This window comes from Notolepis coatsorum, assembly GCF_963971535.1.
Source record: "Notolepis coatsorum genome assembly, chromosome: 17".
Classification (NCBI taxonomy): Eukaryota; Metazoa; Chordata; class Actinopteri; order Aulopiformes; family Paralepididae; genus Notolepis; species Notolepis coatsorum.
In genome coordinates, this window is record NC_140181.1 from 10,899,963 (window position 1) to 10,914,383 (window position 14,421).

The following is a 14,421-nucleotide window of genomic DNA, read 5'->3' on the forward strand; positions in this document are numbered from 1 at the left end:
CTCAGCCTCCCTCTCCTCCTCTCCCTCTCCTCCTCCTCTCTCAGCCTCCCTCTCCTCCTCTCTCTCAGCCTCCCTCTCCTCCTCCTCTCTCAGCCTCCCTCTCCTCCTCCTCTCTCAGCCTCCCTCTCCTCCTCCTCTCTCAGCCTCCTCTCCTCCTCTCTCAGCCTCCCTCTCCTCTCCTCTCTCAGCCTCCTCTCCTCCTCCTCTCTCAGCCTCCCTCTCCTCCTCCTCTCTCAGCCTCCCTCTCCTCCTCCTCTCTCAGCCTCCCTCTCCTCCTCTCTCTCAGCCTCCCTTCCTCCTCCTCTCTCAGCTCCCTCTCCTCCTCTCTCTCAGCCTCCCTCTCCTCCTCCTCTCTCAGCCTCCCTCTCCTCCTCTCCTCTCTCCTCTCTCAGCCTCCCTCTCCTCCTCTCTCTCAGCCTCCCTCTCCTCCTCTCTCAGCCTCCCTCTCCTCCTCTCTCAGCCTCCCTCTCCTCCTCCTCTCTCAGCCTCCCTCTCCTCCTCTCTCTCAGCCTCCTCTCCTCCTCTCTCTCAGCCTCCCTCTCCTCCTCCTCTCTCAGCCTCCCTCTCCTCCTCCTCTCTCAGCCTCCCTCTCCTCCTCTCTCTCCCTGCAGGGCGAGGTGGATGCCCTGGCCCCCGGCCTCCACGCAGGTCCAGCAGAGCGCCGGCTGTGCCCGTGTTCGCTACAGCCCCTCCGTGCAGCAGCAGAGCAGCGTCTCCCCCAAGGGCCTCAACGCAGACTTCACCCTGCAGTACGACGTGGAGCTCCGGGACCTCATGGGAGACATCCAGGTCGGCGCCCCCCCCCCCTCTCTCCTTTCAGACCCCTAATTATCACGTGTGGGCAATGCATGTAACTGTATACTGTATGTACTGTGTCAAATTGGTTCCCAATGGTTGGAAGGCTGACTTGCAAGAACGATATCCTCTCTCCCTCTCCAAACCCCCCCACCACTCCTCTCTCTCTCTCTCTCTCTCTCTCTCTCTCTCTCTCTCTCTCCCTCACTCTCTCCCTCACTCTCCAAACCCCCCACCTCCTCTCTCTCTCTCTCTCTCCAAACCCCCACCTCCTCACTCTCTCTCTCTGTTTTTCTCTCTATCTGTCTCTCTCCCTCCCTCTCTCCCTCCCCCCTCTATCCCTGTCTCTCTCTCTATGTCTATCTCCCTCCCTCCCCCTCTCTCCTCCCTCTCTCTCTCCCTCTCCAAACTGCCCACCTCCTCTTTCTCTCTCTCTCCCCTCCTCTGCCTCTCTCTCCCTCCCTCTCTCTCTCCCTCACTCTCCAAACGTCCCACCTTCTCTCTCTCTCTCTCTCTCTCTCTCTCTCTCTCTCTCTCTCTCTCTCTCTCTCTCTCTCTCTCCCTCTCAAACGCCCCACCTCCTCACTCTCTCTCTGTTTCTCTCTCTATCTATCTCTCTCCTCCCTCTCTCCCTCCCTCTCTCTCTCCCTCTCCAAACTGCCCACCTCCTCTTCTCTCTCTCTCCCCTCATCTGCCTCTCTCTCTCTCACTCTCCAAACATCCCACCTCTCTCTCTCTCTCTCTCTCTCTCTCTCTCTCTCTCTCTCTCTCTCTCTCTCTCTCTCTCTCTCTCTCTCTCTCTCTCTCTCTCTCTCTCTCTCTCTCTCTCTCTCTCTCAGGTGTACGATGGCTACTTTGTACATTACTTTGCACCACGAGGGCTTCCTGTCGTCCCCAAAGACGTCATCTTTGTCATCGATATCAGCGGATCCATGATTGGCACTAAGATGAAACAGGTAAAGTGGGAGCAGAGACCCACTATGATATTTCTCTCTTTATTATCTAAAGATGGTAAGTTAGAGTGTTGTGTTCATTCATAGTTAAAGACAGTAGAGGTTGAGTACTTTATTATCTAAAGATGGTGAGTTAGAGTGTTGTGTTCATTCATAGTTAAAGGCGGTAGAGGTTGAGTACTTTATTATCTAAAGATGGTGAGTTAGAGTGTTGTGTTCATTCATAGTTAAAGGCGGTAGAGGTTGAGTACTTTATTATCTAAAGATGGTGAGTTGGAACGGGCGGCTACGTGGCGTAGTGGGCAAGGCGCTCGCCACGAAATCTGGAGACGCTGGGCTTGCCTGTTCGAGCCCAGCGCTCCACATTTGCTTTCAGTTTAGCTGGTCGTCCGTACTAATACACATTGGCCGTATTAGGGGGTGGGAAACTGATGGGTGGGGATCGGGCGTTGTGGACAGCGACTCCTACAGGTCGGTTGGTGCGCCTGCGCAGTGGAATCAGGAAGTGTCGGGGGCAGCGTGAGCCTCCCACGCGTTACTCCTCGCCACTGAGAGATCGAGCTGCGCAGGTGAAAAGATGCGACTGCTGTTACCTCAAGTACCGGAGGGGACTTGTGCTATGTATGACTTAGTCCACATTGCAGCCGGCTTGTGGGAGGCAAGAAACAGCGTTCGTGACAGGGGAGGGTTGAATTGGATGATACGAAATTGGGATGGGAGAAAATATAGAAAAATGGGAGAAAAGGTGGATAAAAAAAAAAGATGGTGAGTTGGAGTGTTGTGTTCATTCATAGTTAAAGGCGGTAGAGGTTGAGTACTTTATTATCTAAAGATGGTAAGTTAGAGTGTTGTGTTCATTCATAGTTAAAGACCGTAGAGGTTGAGTACTTTATTATCTAAAGATGGTAAGTTAGAGTGTTGTGTTCACTCATAGTTAAAGGCGGTAGAGGTTGAGTACTTTATTATCTAAAGATGGTGAGTTAGAGTGTTGTGTTCATTCATAGTTAAAGACGGTAGAGGTTGAGTACTTTATTATCTAAAGATGGTAAGTTAGAGTGTTGTGTTCACTCATAGTTAAAGACGGTAGAGGTTGAGTACTTTATTATCTAAAGATGGTGAGTTAGAGTGTTGTGTTCACTCATAGTTAAAGACGGTAGAGGTTGAGTACTTTATTATCTAAAGATGGTAAGTTAGAGTGTTGTGTTCACTCATAGTTAAAGACCGTAGAGGTTGAGTACTTTATTATCTAAAGATGGTAAGTTAGAGTGTTGTGTTCATTCATAGTTAAAGACCGTAGAGGTTGAGTACTTTATTATCTAAAGATGGTGAGTTAGAGTGTTGTGTTCATTCATAGTTAAAGGTGGTAGAGGTTGAGTACTTTATTATCTAAAGATGGTGAGTTAGAGTGTTGTGTTCATTCATAGTTAAAGACCGTAGAGGTTGAGTACTTTATTATCTAAAGATGGTGAGTTAGAGTGTTGTGTTCATTCATAGTTAAAGACAGTAGAGGTTGAGTACTTTATTATCTAAAGATGGTGAGTTAGAATGTTGTGTTCATTCATAGTTAAAGACAGTAGAGGTTGAGTACTTTATTATCTAAAGATGGTAAGTTAGAGTGTTGTGTTCATTCATAGTTAAAGACGGTAGAGGTTGAGTACTTTATTATCTAAAGATGGTAAGTTAGAGCGTTGTGTTCATTCATAGTTAAAGACCGTAGAGGTTGAGTACTTTATTATCTAAAGATGGTGAGTTAGAGCGTTGTGTTCATTCATAGTTAAAGGCGGTAGAGGTTGAGTACTTTATTATCTAAAGATGGTGAGTTAGAGTGTTGTGTTCATTCATAGTTAAAGACCATAGAGGTTGAGTACTTTATTATCTAAAGATGGTGAGTTAGAGTGTTGTGTTCATTCATAGTTAAAGACCGTAGAGGTTGAGTACTTTATTATCTAAAGATGGTGAGTTAGAGTGTTGTGTTCATTCATAGTTAAAGACAGTAGAGGCTGAGTACTTTATTATCTAAAGATGGTAAGTTAGAGTGTTGTGTTCATTCATAGTTAAAGACCGTAGAGGTTGAGTACTTTATTATCTAAAGATGGTGAGTTAGAGTGTTGTGTTCATTCATAGTTAAAGGCAGGAGAGGTTGAGTACTTTATTATCTAAAGATGGTAAGTTAGAGTGTTGTGTTCATTCATAGTTAAAGGCAGGAGAGGTTGAGTACTTTATTATCTAAAGATGGTGAGTTAGAGTGTTGTGTTCATTCATAGTTAAAGACTGTAGAGGTTGAGTACTTTATTATCTAAAGATGGTGAGTTAGAGTGGTGTGTTCATTCATAGTTAAAGACTGTAGAGGTTGAGTACTTTATTATCTAGAGATGGTAAGTTAGAGTGTTGTGTTCATTCATAGTTAAAGACGGTAGAGGTTGAGTACTTTATTATCTAAAGATGGTGAGTTAGAGTGTTGTGTTCATTCATAGTTAAAGACAGTAGAGGTTGAGTACTTTATTATCTAAAGATGGTGAGTTAGAGTGTTGTGTTCACTCATAGTTAAAGACTGTAGAGGTTGAGTACTTTATTATCTAAAGATGGTGAGTTAGAGTGTTGTGTTCACTCATAGTTAAAGACGGTAGAGGTTGAGTACTTTATTATCTAGAGATGGTAAGTTAGAGTGTTGTGTTCATTCATAGTTAAAGACGGTAGAGGTTGAGTACTTTATTATCTAAAGATGGTAAGTTAGAGTGTTGTGTTCACTCATAGTTAAAGGCAGTAGAGGTTGAGTACTTTATTATCTAAAGATGGTGAGTTAGAGTGTTGTGTTCACTCATAGTTAAAGGCGGTAGAGGTTGAGTACTTTATTATCTAAAGATGGTGAGTTAGAGTGTTGTGTTCATTCATAGTTAAAGGCAGTAGAGGTTGAGTACTTTATTATCTAAAGATGGTGAGTTAGAGTGTTGTGTTCATTCATAGTTAAAGACCGTAGAGGTTGAGTACTTTATTATCTAAAGATGGTAAGTTAGTGTTGTGTTCATTCATAGTTAAAGACAGTAGAGGTTGAGTACTTTATTATCTAAAGATGGTGAGTTAGAGCGTTGTGTTCACTCATAGTTAAAGGCGGTAGAGGTTGAGTACTTTATTATCTAAAGATGGTGAGTTAGAGTGTTGTGTTCACTCATAGTTAAAGGCGGTAGAGGTTGAGTACTTTATTATCTAAAGATGGTGAGTTAGAGCGTTGTGTTCACTCATAGTTAAAGGCGGTAGAGGTTGAGTACTTTATTATCTAAAGATGGTGAGTTAGAGTGTTGTGTTCATTCATAGTTAAAGACCGTAGAGGTTGAGTACTTTATTATCTAAAGATGGTGAGTTAGAGTGTTGTGTTCATTCATAGTTAAAGGTGGTAGAGGTTGAGTACTTTATTATCTAAAGATGGTGAGTTAGAGTGTTGTGTTCATTCATAGTTAAAGACCGTAGAGGTTGAGTACTTTATTATCTAAAGATGGTGAGTTAGAGTGTTGTGTTCATTCATAGTTAAAGACAGTAGAGGTTGAGTACTTTATTATCTAAAGATGGTGAGTTAGAATGTTGTGTTCATTCATAGTTAAAGACAGTAGAGGTTGAGTACTTTATTATCTAAAGATGGTAAGTTAGAGTGTTGTGTTCATTCATAGTTAAAGACGGTAGAGGTTGAGTACTTTATTATCTAAAGATGGTAAGTTAGAGCGTTGTGTTCATTCATAGTTAAAGACCGTAGAGGTTGAGTACTTTATTATCTAAAGATGGTGAGTTAGAGCGTTGTGTTCATTCATAGTTAAAGGCGGTAGAGGTTGAGTACTTTATTATCTAAAGATGGTGAGTTAGAGTGTTGTGTTCATTCATAGTTAAAGACCATAGAGGTTGAGTACTTTATTATCTAAAGATGGTGAGTTAGAGTGTTGTGTTCATTCATAGTTAAAGACCGTAGAGGTTGAGTACTTTATTATCTAAAGATGGTGAGTTAGAGTGTTGTGTTCATTCATAGTTAAAGACAGTAGAGGCTGAGTACTTTATTATCTAAAGATGGTAAGTTAGAGTGTTGTGTTCATTCATAGTTAAAGACCGTAGAGGTTGAGTACTTTATTATCTAAAGATGGTGAGTTAGAGTGTTGTGTTCATTCATAGTTAAAGGCAGGAGAGGTTGAGTACTTTATTATCTAAAGATGGTAAGTTAGAGTGTTGTGTTCATTCATAGTTAAAGGCAGGAGAGGTTGAGTACTTTATTATCTAAAGATGGTGAGTTAGAGTGTTGTGTTCATTCATAGTTAAAGACTGTAGAGGTTGAGTACTTTATTATCTAAAGATGGTGAGTTAGAGTGGTGTGTTCATTCATAGTTAAAGACTGTAGAGGTTGAGTACTTTATTATCTAGAGATGGTAAGTTAGAGTGTTGTGTTCATTCATAGTTAAAGACGGTAGAGGTTGAGTACTTTATTATCTAAAGATGGTGAGTTAGAGTGTTGTGTTCATTCATAGTTAAAGACAGTAGAGGTTGAGTACTTTATTATCTAAAGATGGTGAGTTAGAGTGTTGTGTTCACTCATAGTTAAAGACTGTAGAGGTTGAGTACTTTATTATCTAAAGATGGTGAGTTAGAGTGTTGTGTTCACTCATAGTTAAAGACGGTAGAGGTTGAGTACTTTATTATCTAGAGATGGTAAGTTAGAGTGTTGTGTTCATTCATAGTTAAAGACGGTAGAGGTTGAGTACTTTATTATCTAAAGATGGTAAGTTAGAGTGTTGTGTTCACTCATAGTTAAAGGCAGTAGAGGTTGAGTACTTTATTATCTAAAGATGGTGAGTTAGAGTGTTGTGTTCACTCATAGTTAAAGGCGGTAGAGGTTGAGTACTTTATTATCTAAAGATGGTGAGTTAGAGTGTTGTGTTCATTCATAGTTAAAGGCAGTAGAGGTTGAGTACTTTATTATCTAAAGATGGTGAGTTAGAGTGTTGTGTTCATTCATAGTTAAAGACCGTAGAGGTTGAGTACTTTATTATCTAAAGATGGTAAGTTAGTGTTGTGTTCATTCATAGTTAAAGACAGTAGAGGTTGAGTACTTTATTATCTAAAGATGGTGAGTTAGAGCGTTGTGTTCACTCATAGTTAAAGGCGGTAGAGGTTGAGTACTTTATTATCTAAAGATGGTGAGTTAGAGTGTTGTGTTCACTCATAGTTAAAGGCGGTAGAGGTTGAGTACTTTATTATCTAAAGATGGTGAGTTAGAGCGTTGTGTTCACTCATAGTTAAAGGCGGTAGAGGTTGAGTACTTTATTATCTAAAGATGGTGAGTTAGAGTGTTGTGTTCACTCATAGTTAAAGACGGTAGAGGTTGAGTACTTTATTATCTAAAGATGGTGAGTTAGAGTGTTGTGTTCATTCATAGTTAAAGGTGGTAGAGGTTGAGTACTTTATTATCTAAAGATGGTGAGTTAGAGTGTTGTGTTCATTCATAGTTAAAGACCGTAGAGGTTGAGTACTTTATTATCTAAAGATGGTGAGTTAGAGTGTTGTGTTCATTCATAGTTAAAGACAGTAGAGGTTGAGTACTTTATTATCTAAAGATGGTGAGTTAGAATGTTGTGTTCATTCATAGTTAAAGACAGTAGAGGTTGAGTACTTTATTATCTAAAGATGGTAAGTTAGAGTGTTGTGTTCACTCATAGTTAAAGGCAGTAGAGGTTGAGTACTTTATTATCTAAAGATGGTGAGTTAGAGTGTTGTGTTCACTCATAGTTAAAGGCGGTAGAGGTTGAGTACTTTATTATCTAAAGATGGTGAGTTAGAGTGTTGTGTTCATTCATAGTTAAAGGCAGTAGAGGTTGAGTACTTTATTATCTAAAGATGGTGAGTTAGAGTGTTGTGTTCATTCATAGTTAAAGACCGTAGAGGTTGAGTACTTTATTATCTAAAGATGGTAAGTTAGTGTTGTGTTCATTCATAGTTAAAGACAGTAGAGGTTGAGTACTTTATTATCTAAAGATGGTGAGTTAGAGCGTTGTGTTCACTCATAGTTAAAGGCGGTAGAGGTTGAGTACTTTATTATCTAAAGATGGTGAGTTAGAGTGTTGTGTTCACTCATAGTTAAAGGCGGTAGAGGTTGAGTACTTTATTATCTAAAGATGGTGAGTTAGAGCGTTGTGTTCACTCATAGTTAAAGGCGGTAGAGGTTGAGTACTTTATTATCTAAAGATGGTGAGTTAGAGTGTTGTGTTCATTCATAGTTAAAGACCGTAGAGGTTGAGTACTTTATTATCTAAAGATGGTGAGTTAGAGTGTTGTGTTCATTCATAGTTAAAGGTGGTAGAGGTTGAGTACTTTATTATCTAAAGATGGTGAGTTAGAGTGTTGTGTTCATTCATAGTTAAAGACCGTAGAGGTTGAGTACTTTATTATCTAAAGATGGTGAGTTAGAGTGTTGTGTTCATTCATAGTTAAAGACAGTAGAGGTTGAGTACTTTATTATCTAAAGATGGTGAGTTAGAATGTTGTGTTCATTCATAGTTAAAGACAGTAGAGGTTGAGTACTTTATTATCTAAAGATGGTAAGTTAGAGTGTTGTGTTCATTCATAGTTAAAGACGGTAGAGGTTGAGTACTTTATTATCTAAAGATGGTAAGTTAGAGCGTTGTGTTCATTCATAGTTAAAGACCGTAGAGGTTGAGTACTTTATTATCTAAAGATGGTGAGTTAGAGCGTTGTGTTCATTCATAGTTAAAGGCGGTAGAGGTTGAGTACTTTATTATCTAAAGATGGTGAGTTAGAGTGTTGTGTTCATTCATAGTTAAAGACCATAGAGGTTGAGTACTTTATTATCTAAAGATGGTGAGTTAGAGTGTTGTGTTCATTCATAGTTAAAGACCGTAGAGGTTGAGTACTTTATTATCTAAAGATGGTGAGTTAGAGTGTTGTGTTCATTCATAGTTAAAGACAGTAGAGGCTGAGTACTTTATTATCTAAAGATGGTAAGTTAGAGTGTTGTGTTCATTCATAGTTAAAGACCGTAGAGGTTGAGTACTTTATTATCTAAAGATGGTGAGTTAGAGTGTTGTGTTCATTCATAGTTAAAGGCAGGAGAGGTTGAGTACTTTATTATCTAAAGATGGTAAGTTAGAGTGTTGTGTTCATTCATAGTTAAAGGCAGGAGAGGTTGAGTACTTTATTATCTAAAGATGGTGAGTTAGAGTGTTGTGTTCATTCATAGTTAAAGACTGTAGAGGTTGAGTACTTTATTATCTAAAGATGGTGAGTTAGAGTGGTGTGTTCATTCATAGTTAAAGACTGTAGAGGTTGAGTACTTTATTATCTAGAGATGGTAAGTTAGAGTGTTGTGTTCATTCATAGTTAAAGACGGTAGAGGTTGAGTACTTTATTATCTAAAGATGGTGAGTTAGAGTGTTGTGTTCATTCATAGTTAAAGACAGTAGAGGTTGAGTACTTTATTATCTAAAGATGGTGAGTTAGAGTGTTGTGTTCACTCATAGTTAAAGACTGTAGAGGTTGAGTACTTTATTATCTAAAGATGGTGAGTTAGAGTGTTGTGTTCACTCATAGTTAAAGACGGTAGAGGTTGAGTACTTTATTATCTAGAGATGGTAAGTTAGAGTGTTGTGTTCATTCATAGTTAAAGACGGTAGAGGTTGAGTACTTTATTATCTAAAGATGGTAAGTTAGAGTGTTGTGTTCACTCATAGTTAAAGGCAGTAGAGGTTGAGTACTTTATTATCTAAAGATGGTGAGTTAGAGTGTTGTGTTCACTCATAGTTAAAGGCGGTAGAGGTTGAGTACTTTATTATCTAAAGATGGTGAGTTAGAGTGTTGTGTTCATTCATAGTTAAAGGCAGTAGAGGTTGAGTACTTTATTATCTAAAGATGGTGAGTTAGAGTGTTGTGTTCATTCATAGTTAAAGACCGTAGAGGTTGAGTACTTTATTATCTAAAGATGGTAAGTTAGTGTTGTGTTCATTCATAGTTAAAGACAGTAGAGGTTGAGTACTTTATTATCTAAAGATGGTGAGTTAGAGCGTTGTGTTCACTCATAGTTAAAGGCGGTAGAGGTTGAGTACTTTATTATCTAAAGATGGTGAGTTAGAGTGTTGTGTTCACTCATAGTTAAAGGCGGTAGAGGTTGAGTACTTTATTATCTAAAGATGGTGAGTTAGAGCGTTGTGTTCACTCATAGTTAAAGGCGGTAGAGGTTGAGTACTTTATTATCTAAAGATGGTGAGTTAGAGTGTTGTGTTCACTCATAGTTAAAGACGGTAGAGGTTGAGTACTTTATTATCTAAAGATGGTGAGTTAGAGTGTTGTGTTCATTCATAGTTAAAGGTGGTAGAGGTTGAGTACTTTATTATCTAAAGATGGTGAGTTAGAGTGTTGTGTTCATTCATAGTTAAAGACCGTAGAGGTTGAGTACTTTATTATCTAAAGATGGTGAGTTAGAGTGTTGTGTTCATTCATAGTTAAAGACAGTAGAGGTTGAGTACTTTATTATCTAAAGATGGTGAGTTAGAATGTTGTGTTCATTCATAGTTAAAGACAGTAGAGGTTGAGTACTTTATTATCTAAAGATGGTAAGTTAGAGTGTTGTGTTCATTCATAGTTAAAGACGGTAGAGGTTGAGTACTTTATTATCTAAAGATGGTAAGTTAGAGCGTTGTGTTCATTCATAGTTAAAGACCGTAGAGGTTGAGTACTTTATTATCTAAAGATGGTGAGTTAGAGCGTTGTGTTCATTCATAGTTAAAGGCGGTAGAGGTTGAGTACTTTATTATCTAAAGATGGTGAGTTAGAGTGTTGTGTTCATTCATAGTTAAAGACCATAGAGGTTGAGTACTTTATTATCTAAAGATGGTGAGTTAGAGTGTTGTGTTCATTCATAGTTAAAGACCGTAGAGGTTGAGTACTTTATTATCTAAAGATGGTGAGTTAGAGTGTTGTGTTCATTCATAGTTAAAGACAGTAGAGGCTGAGTACTTTATTATCTAAAGATGGTAAGTTAGAGTGTTGTGTTCATTCATAGTTAAAGACCGTAGAGGTTGAGTACTTTATTATCTAAAGATGGTGAGTTAGAGTGTTGTGTTCATTCATAGTTAAAGGCAGGAGAGGTTGAGTACTTTATTATCTAAAGATGGTAAGTTAGAGTGTTGTGTTCATTCATAGTTAAAGGCAGGAGAGGTTGAGTACTTTATTATCTAAAGATGGTGAGTTAGAGTGTTGTGTTCATTCATAGTTAAAGACTGTAGAGGTTGAGTACTTTATTATCTAAAGATGGTGAGTTAGAGTGGTGTGTTCATTCATAGTTAAAGACTGTAGAGGTTGAGTACTTTATTATCTAGAGATGGTAAGTTAGAGTGTTGTGTTCATTCATAGTTAAAGACGGTAGAGGTTGAGTACTTTATTATCTAAAGATGGTGAGTTAGAGTGTTGTGTTCATTCATAGTTAAAGACAGTAGAGGTTGAGTACTTTATTATCTAAAGATGGTGAGTTAGAGTGTTGTGTTCACTCATAGTTAAAGACTGTAGAGGTTGAGTACTTTATTATCTAAAGATGGTGAGTTAGAGTGTTGTGTTCACTCATAGTTAAAGACGGTAGAGGTTGAGTACTTTATTATCTAGAGATGGTAAGTTAGAGTGTTGTGTTCATTCATAGTTAAAGACGGTAGAGGTTGAGTACTTTATTATCTAAAGATGGTAAGTTAGAGTGTTGTGTTCACTCATAGTTAAAGGCAGTAGAGGTTGAGTACTTTATTATCTAAAGATGGTGAGTTAGAGTGTTGTGTTCACTCATAGTTAAAGGCGGTAGAGGTTGAGTACTTTATTATCTAAAGATGGTGAGTTAGAGTGTTGTGTTCATTCATAGTTAAAGGCAGTAGAGGTTGAGTACTTTATTATCTAAAGATGGTGAGTTAGAGTGTTGTGTTCATTCATAGTTAAAGACCGTAGAGGTTGAGTACTTTATTATCTAAAGATGGTAAGTTAGTGTTGTGTTCATTCATAGTTAAAGACAGTAGAGGTTGAGTACTTTATTATCTAAAGATGGTGAGTTAGAGCGTTGTGTTCACTCATAGTTAAAGGCGGTAGAGGTTGAGTACTTTATTATCTAAAGATGGTGAGTTAGAGTGTTGTGTTCACTCATAGTTAAAGGCGGTAGAGGTTGAGTACTTTATTATCTAAAGATGGTGAGTTAGAGCGTTGTGTTCACTCATAGTTAAAGGCGGTAGAGGTTGAGTACTTTATTATCTAAAGATGGTGAGTTAGAGTGTTGTGTTCACTCATAGTTAAAGACGGTAGAGGTTGAGTACTTTATTATCTAAAGATGGTGAGTTAGAATGTTGTGTTCACTCATAGTTAAAGACGGTAGAGGTTGAGTACTTTCTGGTTTACGCTCCAAGTGATTTGGATTGACTTCACAAAATACATGAGTCGTCCAAAGAATTTCAAAACAGCGTTACATGGTTCCTCTGTGAAAGGGTTCATTTGTACGACATGTGTTTACCAGACCAAGCAGGCCATGGGCACCATCCTGGGAGACCTCCGAGAGGGGGACCATTTCAACATCATCACTTTCTCAGACAAGGTCCACACCTGGAAGAAGGGACGCACAGTACGGGCCACCAGGCAGAACGTACGAGACGCCAAGGAGTTTGTCAAGAGGATCATCCCTGAGGGATGTGAGTCTGGAACGAGTCCTTGTCCGTCTTTCAGCATCTATTTTTTTGATTCAATGTTAATGTGTTTCTATGGTCCATTTTCTATTTAATTCACTTTCCTTCAAGGAACACGTCAACATTATGTGTGTTACCGTCTTCTCCAGTGTCAGACAAGACAATAGACACCAATCTCTCTCCACTGTGCGTTCAGTTGAATGAATGAATGAATTATTTTATTTCGAATGTTTACACATACAAATAAATAAACATAAACAAATAATTTTTCGATTTTTTTTTACAAATAAACAAACGAAAAGGATAGGTTTGAAGCCGAAGGCTTATAGAGCAACCTACCCCTAATTCAAAAACAAATTAAAAAAAAGTTAAAGTTTTCAAAATATATACTAATAATATAACAAACAAACAATCAAAAATCACCAAAAACCGATCCAGAAAAGAACAAAAAAAGTAAAAGTTTGCAAGATAAAAATAAACAAACAAACAAAGAAAATCAACAATCGAAACAGTTAAAAGCTATCGGGCTGCAAGCTAGCCTAGCTTAGCACAAATGAATGGAAACAGATAGGAACCAGCTAGCCTAGCTAGTTTTAAGCCAGGCTAGTGGTCCGTATCTGCTCATTGAGGACCTGGTTCTGTTATTCCTTTTCTCTCTTGAGGACCTGGTTCCTTCATTCCTTTTCTCTCTAGTTGAGAACCTGGTTCCTTCATTCCTTTTCTCTTTAGCTGCTCCTCTCCCACCTTCATCCCTCCATCGCTCCTCTCCCACCTTCATCCCTCCACCACTCCTCTCCCACCTTCATCCCTCCATCGCTCCTCTCCCACCTTCATCCCTCCATCGCTCCTCTCCCACCTTCATCCCTCCACCGCTCCTCTCCCACCTTCATCCCTCCACCGCTCCTCTCCCTCCTTCATCCCTCCACCGCTCCTCTCCCACCTTCATCCCTCCACCGCTCCTCTCCCACCTTCATCCCTCCACCGCTCCTCTCCCACCTTCATCCCTCCATCGCTCCTCTCCCGCCTTCATCCCTCCACCGCTCCTCTCCCACCTTCATCCCTCCATCGTCTCTCTCCCACCTTCATCCCTCCATCGCTCCTCTCCCACCTTCATCCCTCCATCGCTCCTCTCCCACCTTCATCCCTCCATCGCTCCTCTCCCACCTTCATCCCTCCATCGTCTCCTCTCCCACCTTCATCCCTCCACCATCTCTCTCCCACCTTCATCCCTCCACCGCTCCTCTCCCACCTTCATCCCTCCACGCTCCTCTCCCACCTTCATCCCTCCATCGCTCCTCTCCCACCTTCATCCCTCCACCGCCTCTCTCCCACCTTCATCCCTCCACCGTCTCTCTCCCACCTTCATCCCTCCACCGCTCCTCTCCCACCTTCATCCCTCCACGCCTCTCTCCCACCTTCATCCCTCCACCGTCTCTCTCCCACCTTCATCCCTCCACCGTCTCTCTCCCGCCTTCATCCCTCCATCGCTCCTCTCCCACCTTCATCCCTCCATCGCTCCTCTCCCACCTTCATCCCTCCATCGCTCCTCTCCCACCTTCATCCCTCCATCGCTCCTCTCCCACCTTCATCCCTCCACCGTCTCTCTCCCGCCTTCATCCCTCCATCGCTCCTCTCCCACCTTCATCCCTCCATCGCTCCTCTCCCACCTTCATCCCTCCACCGCTCCTCTCCCGCCTTCATCCCTCCATCGCTCCTCTCCCGCCTTCATCCCTCCACCGCTCCTCTCCCTCCTTCATCCCTCCACCGCTCCTCTCCCACCTTCATCCCTCCACCGCTCCTCTCCCACCTTCATCCCTCCATCGCTCCTCTCCCGCCTTCATCCCTCCACCGTTTCTCTCCCGCCTTCATCCCTCCACCGCTCCTCTCCCGCCTTCATCCCTCCACCGTCTCTCTCCCACCTTCATCCCTCCATCGTCTCCTCTCCCACCTTCATCCCTCCACCATCTCTCTCCCACCTTCAT

The 14,421-nt window shown here is 40.8% G+C and overlaps 1 protein-coding gene across 3 annotated transcripts in view; it reads left to right on the forward strand.

Annotated features, from left to right (window-relative positions):
* The window catches only part of itih6 (inter-alpha-trypsin inhibitor heavy chain family member 6), an 80,416-nt gene that overhangs the window by 45,631 nt on the left and 20,364 nt on the right, over positions 1 to 14,421 (forward strand). For 2 of the 3 annotated variants that reach the window (XM_084334063.1, XM_084334062.1), the window contains exons 1-3: positions 618 to 789; positions 1,635 to 1,751; positions 12,274 to 12,445. In XM_084334063.1, the coding sequence (XP_084190189.1) occupies positions 622 to 789; positions 1,635 to 1,751; positions 12,274 to 12,445 (457 nt within the window). In that variant the 5' untranslated portion in view covers positions 618 to 621. Of the gene's footprint in view, positions 1 to 611; positions 790 to 1,634; positions 1,752 to 12,273; positions 12,446 to 14,421 lie in introns of those variants that run through there. The other variant, XM_084334064.1, reaches the window with a different exon arrangement.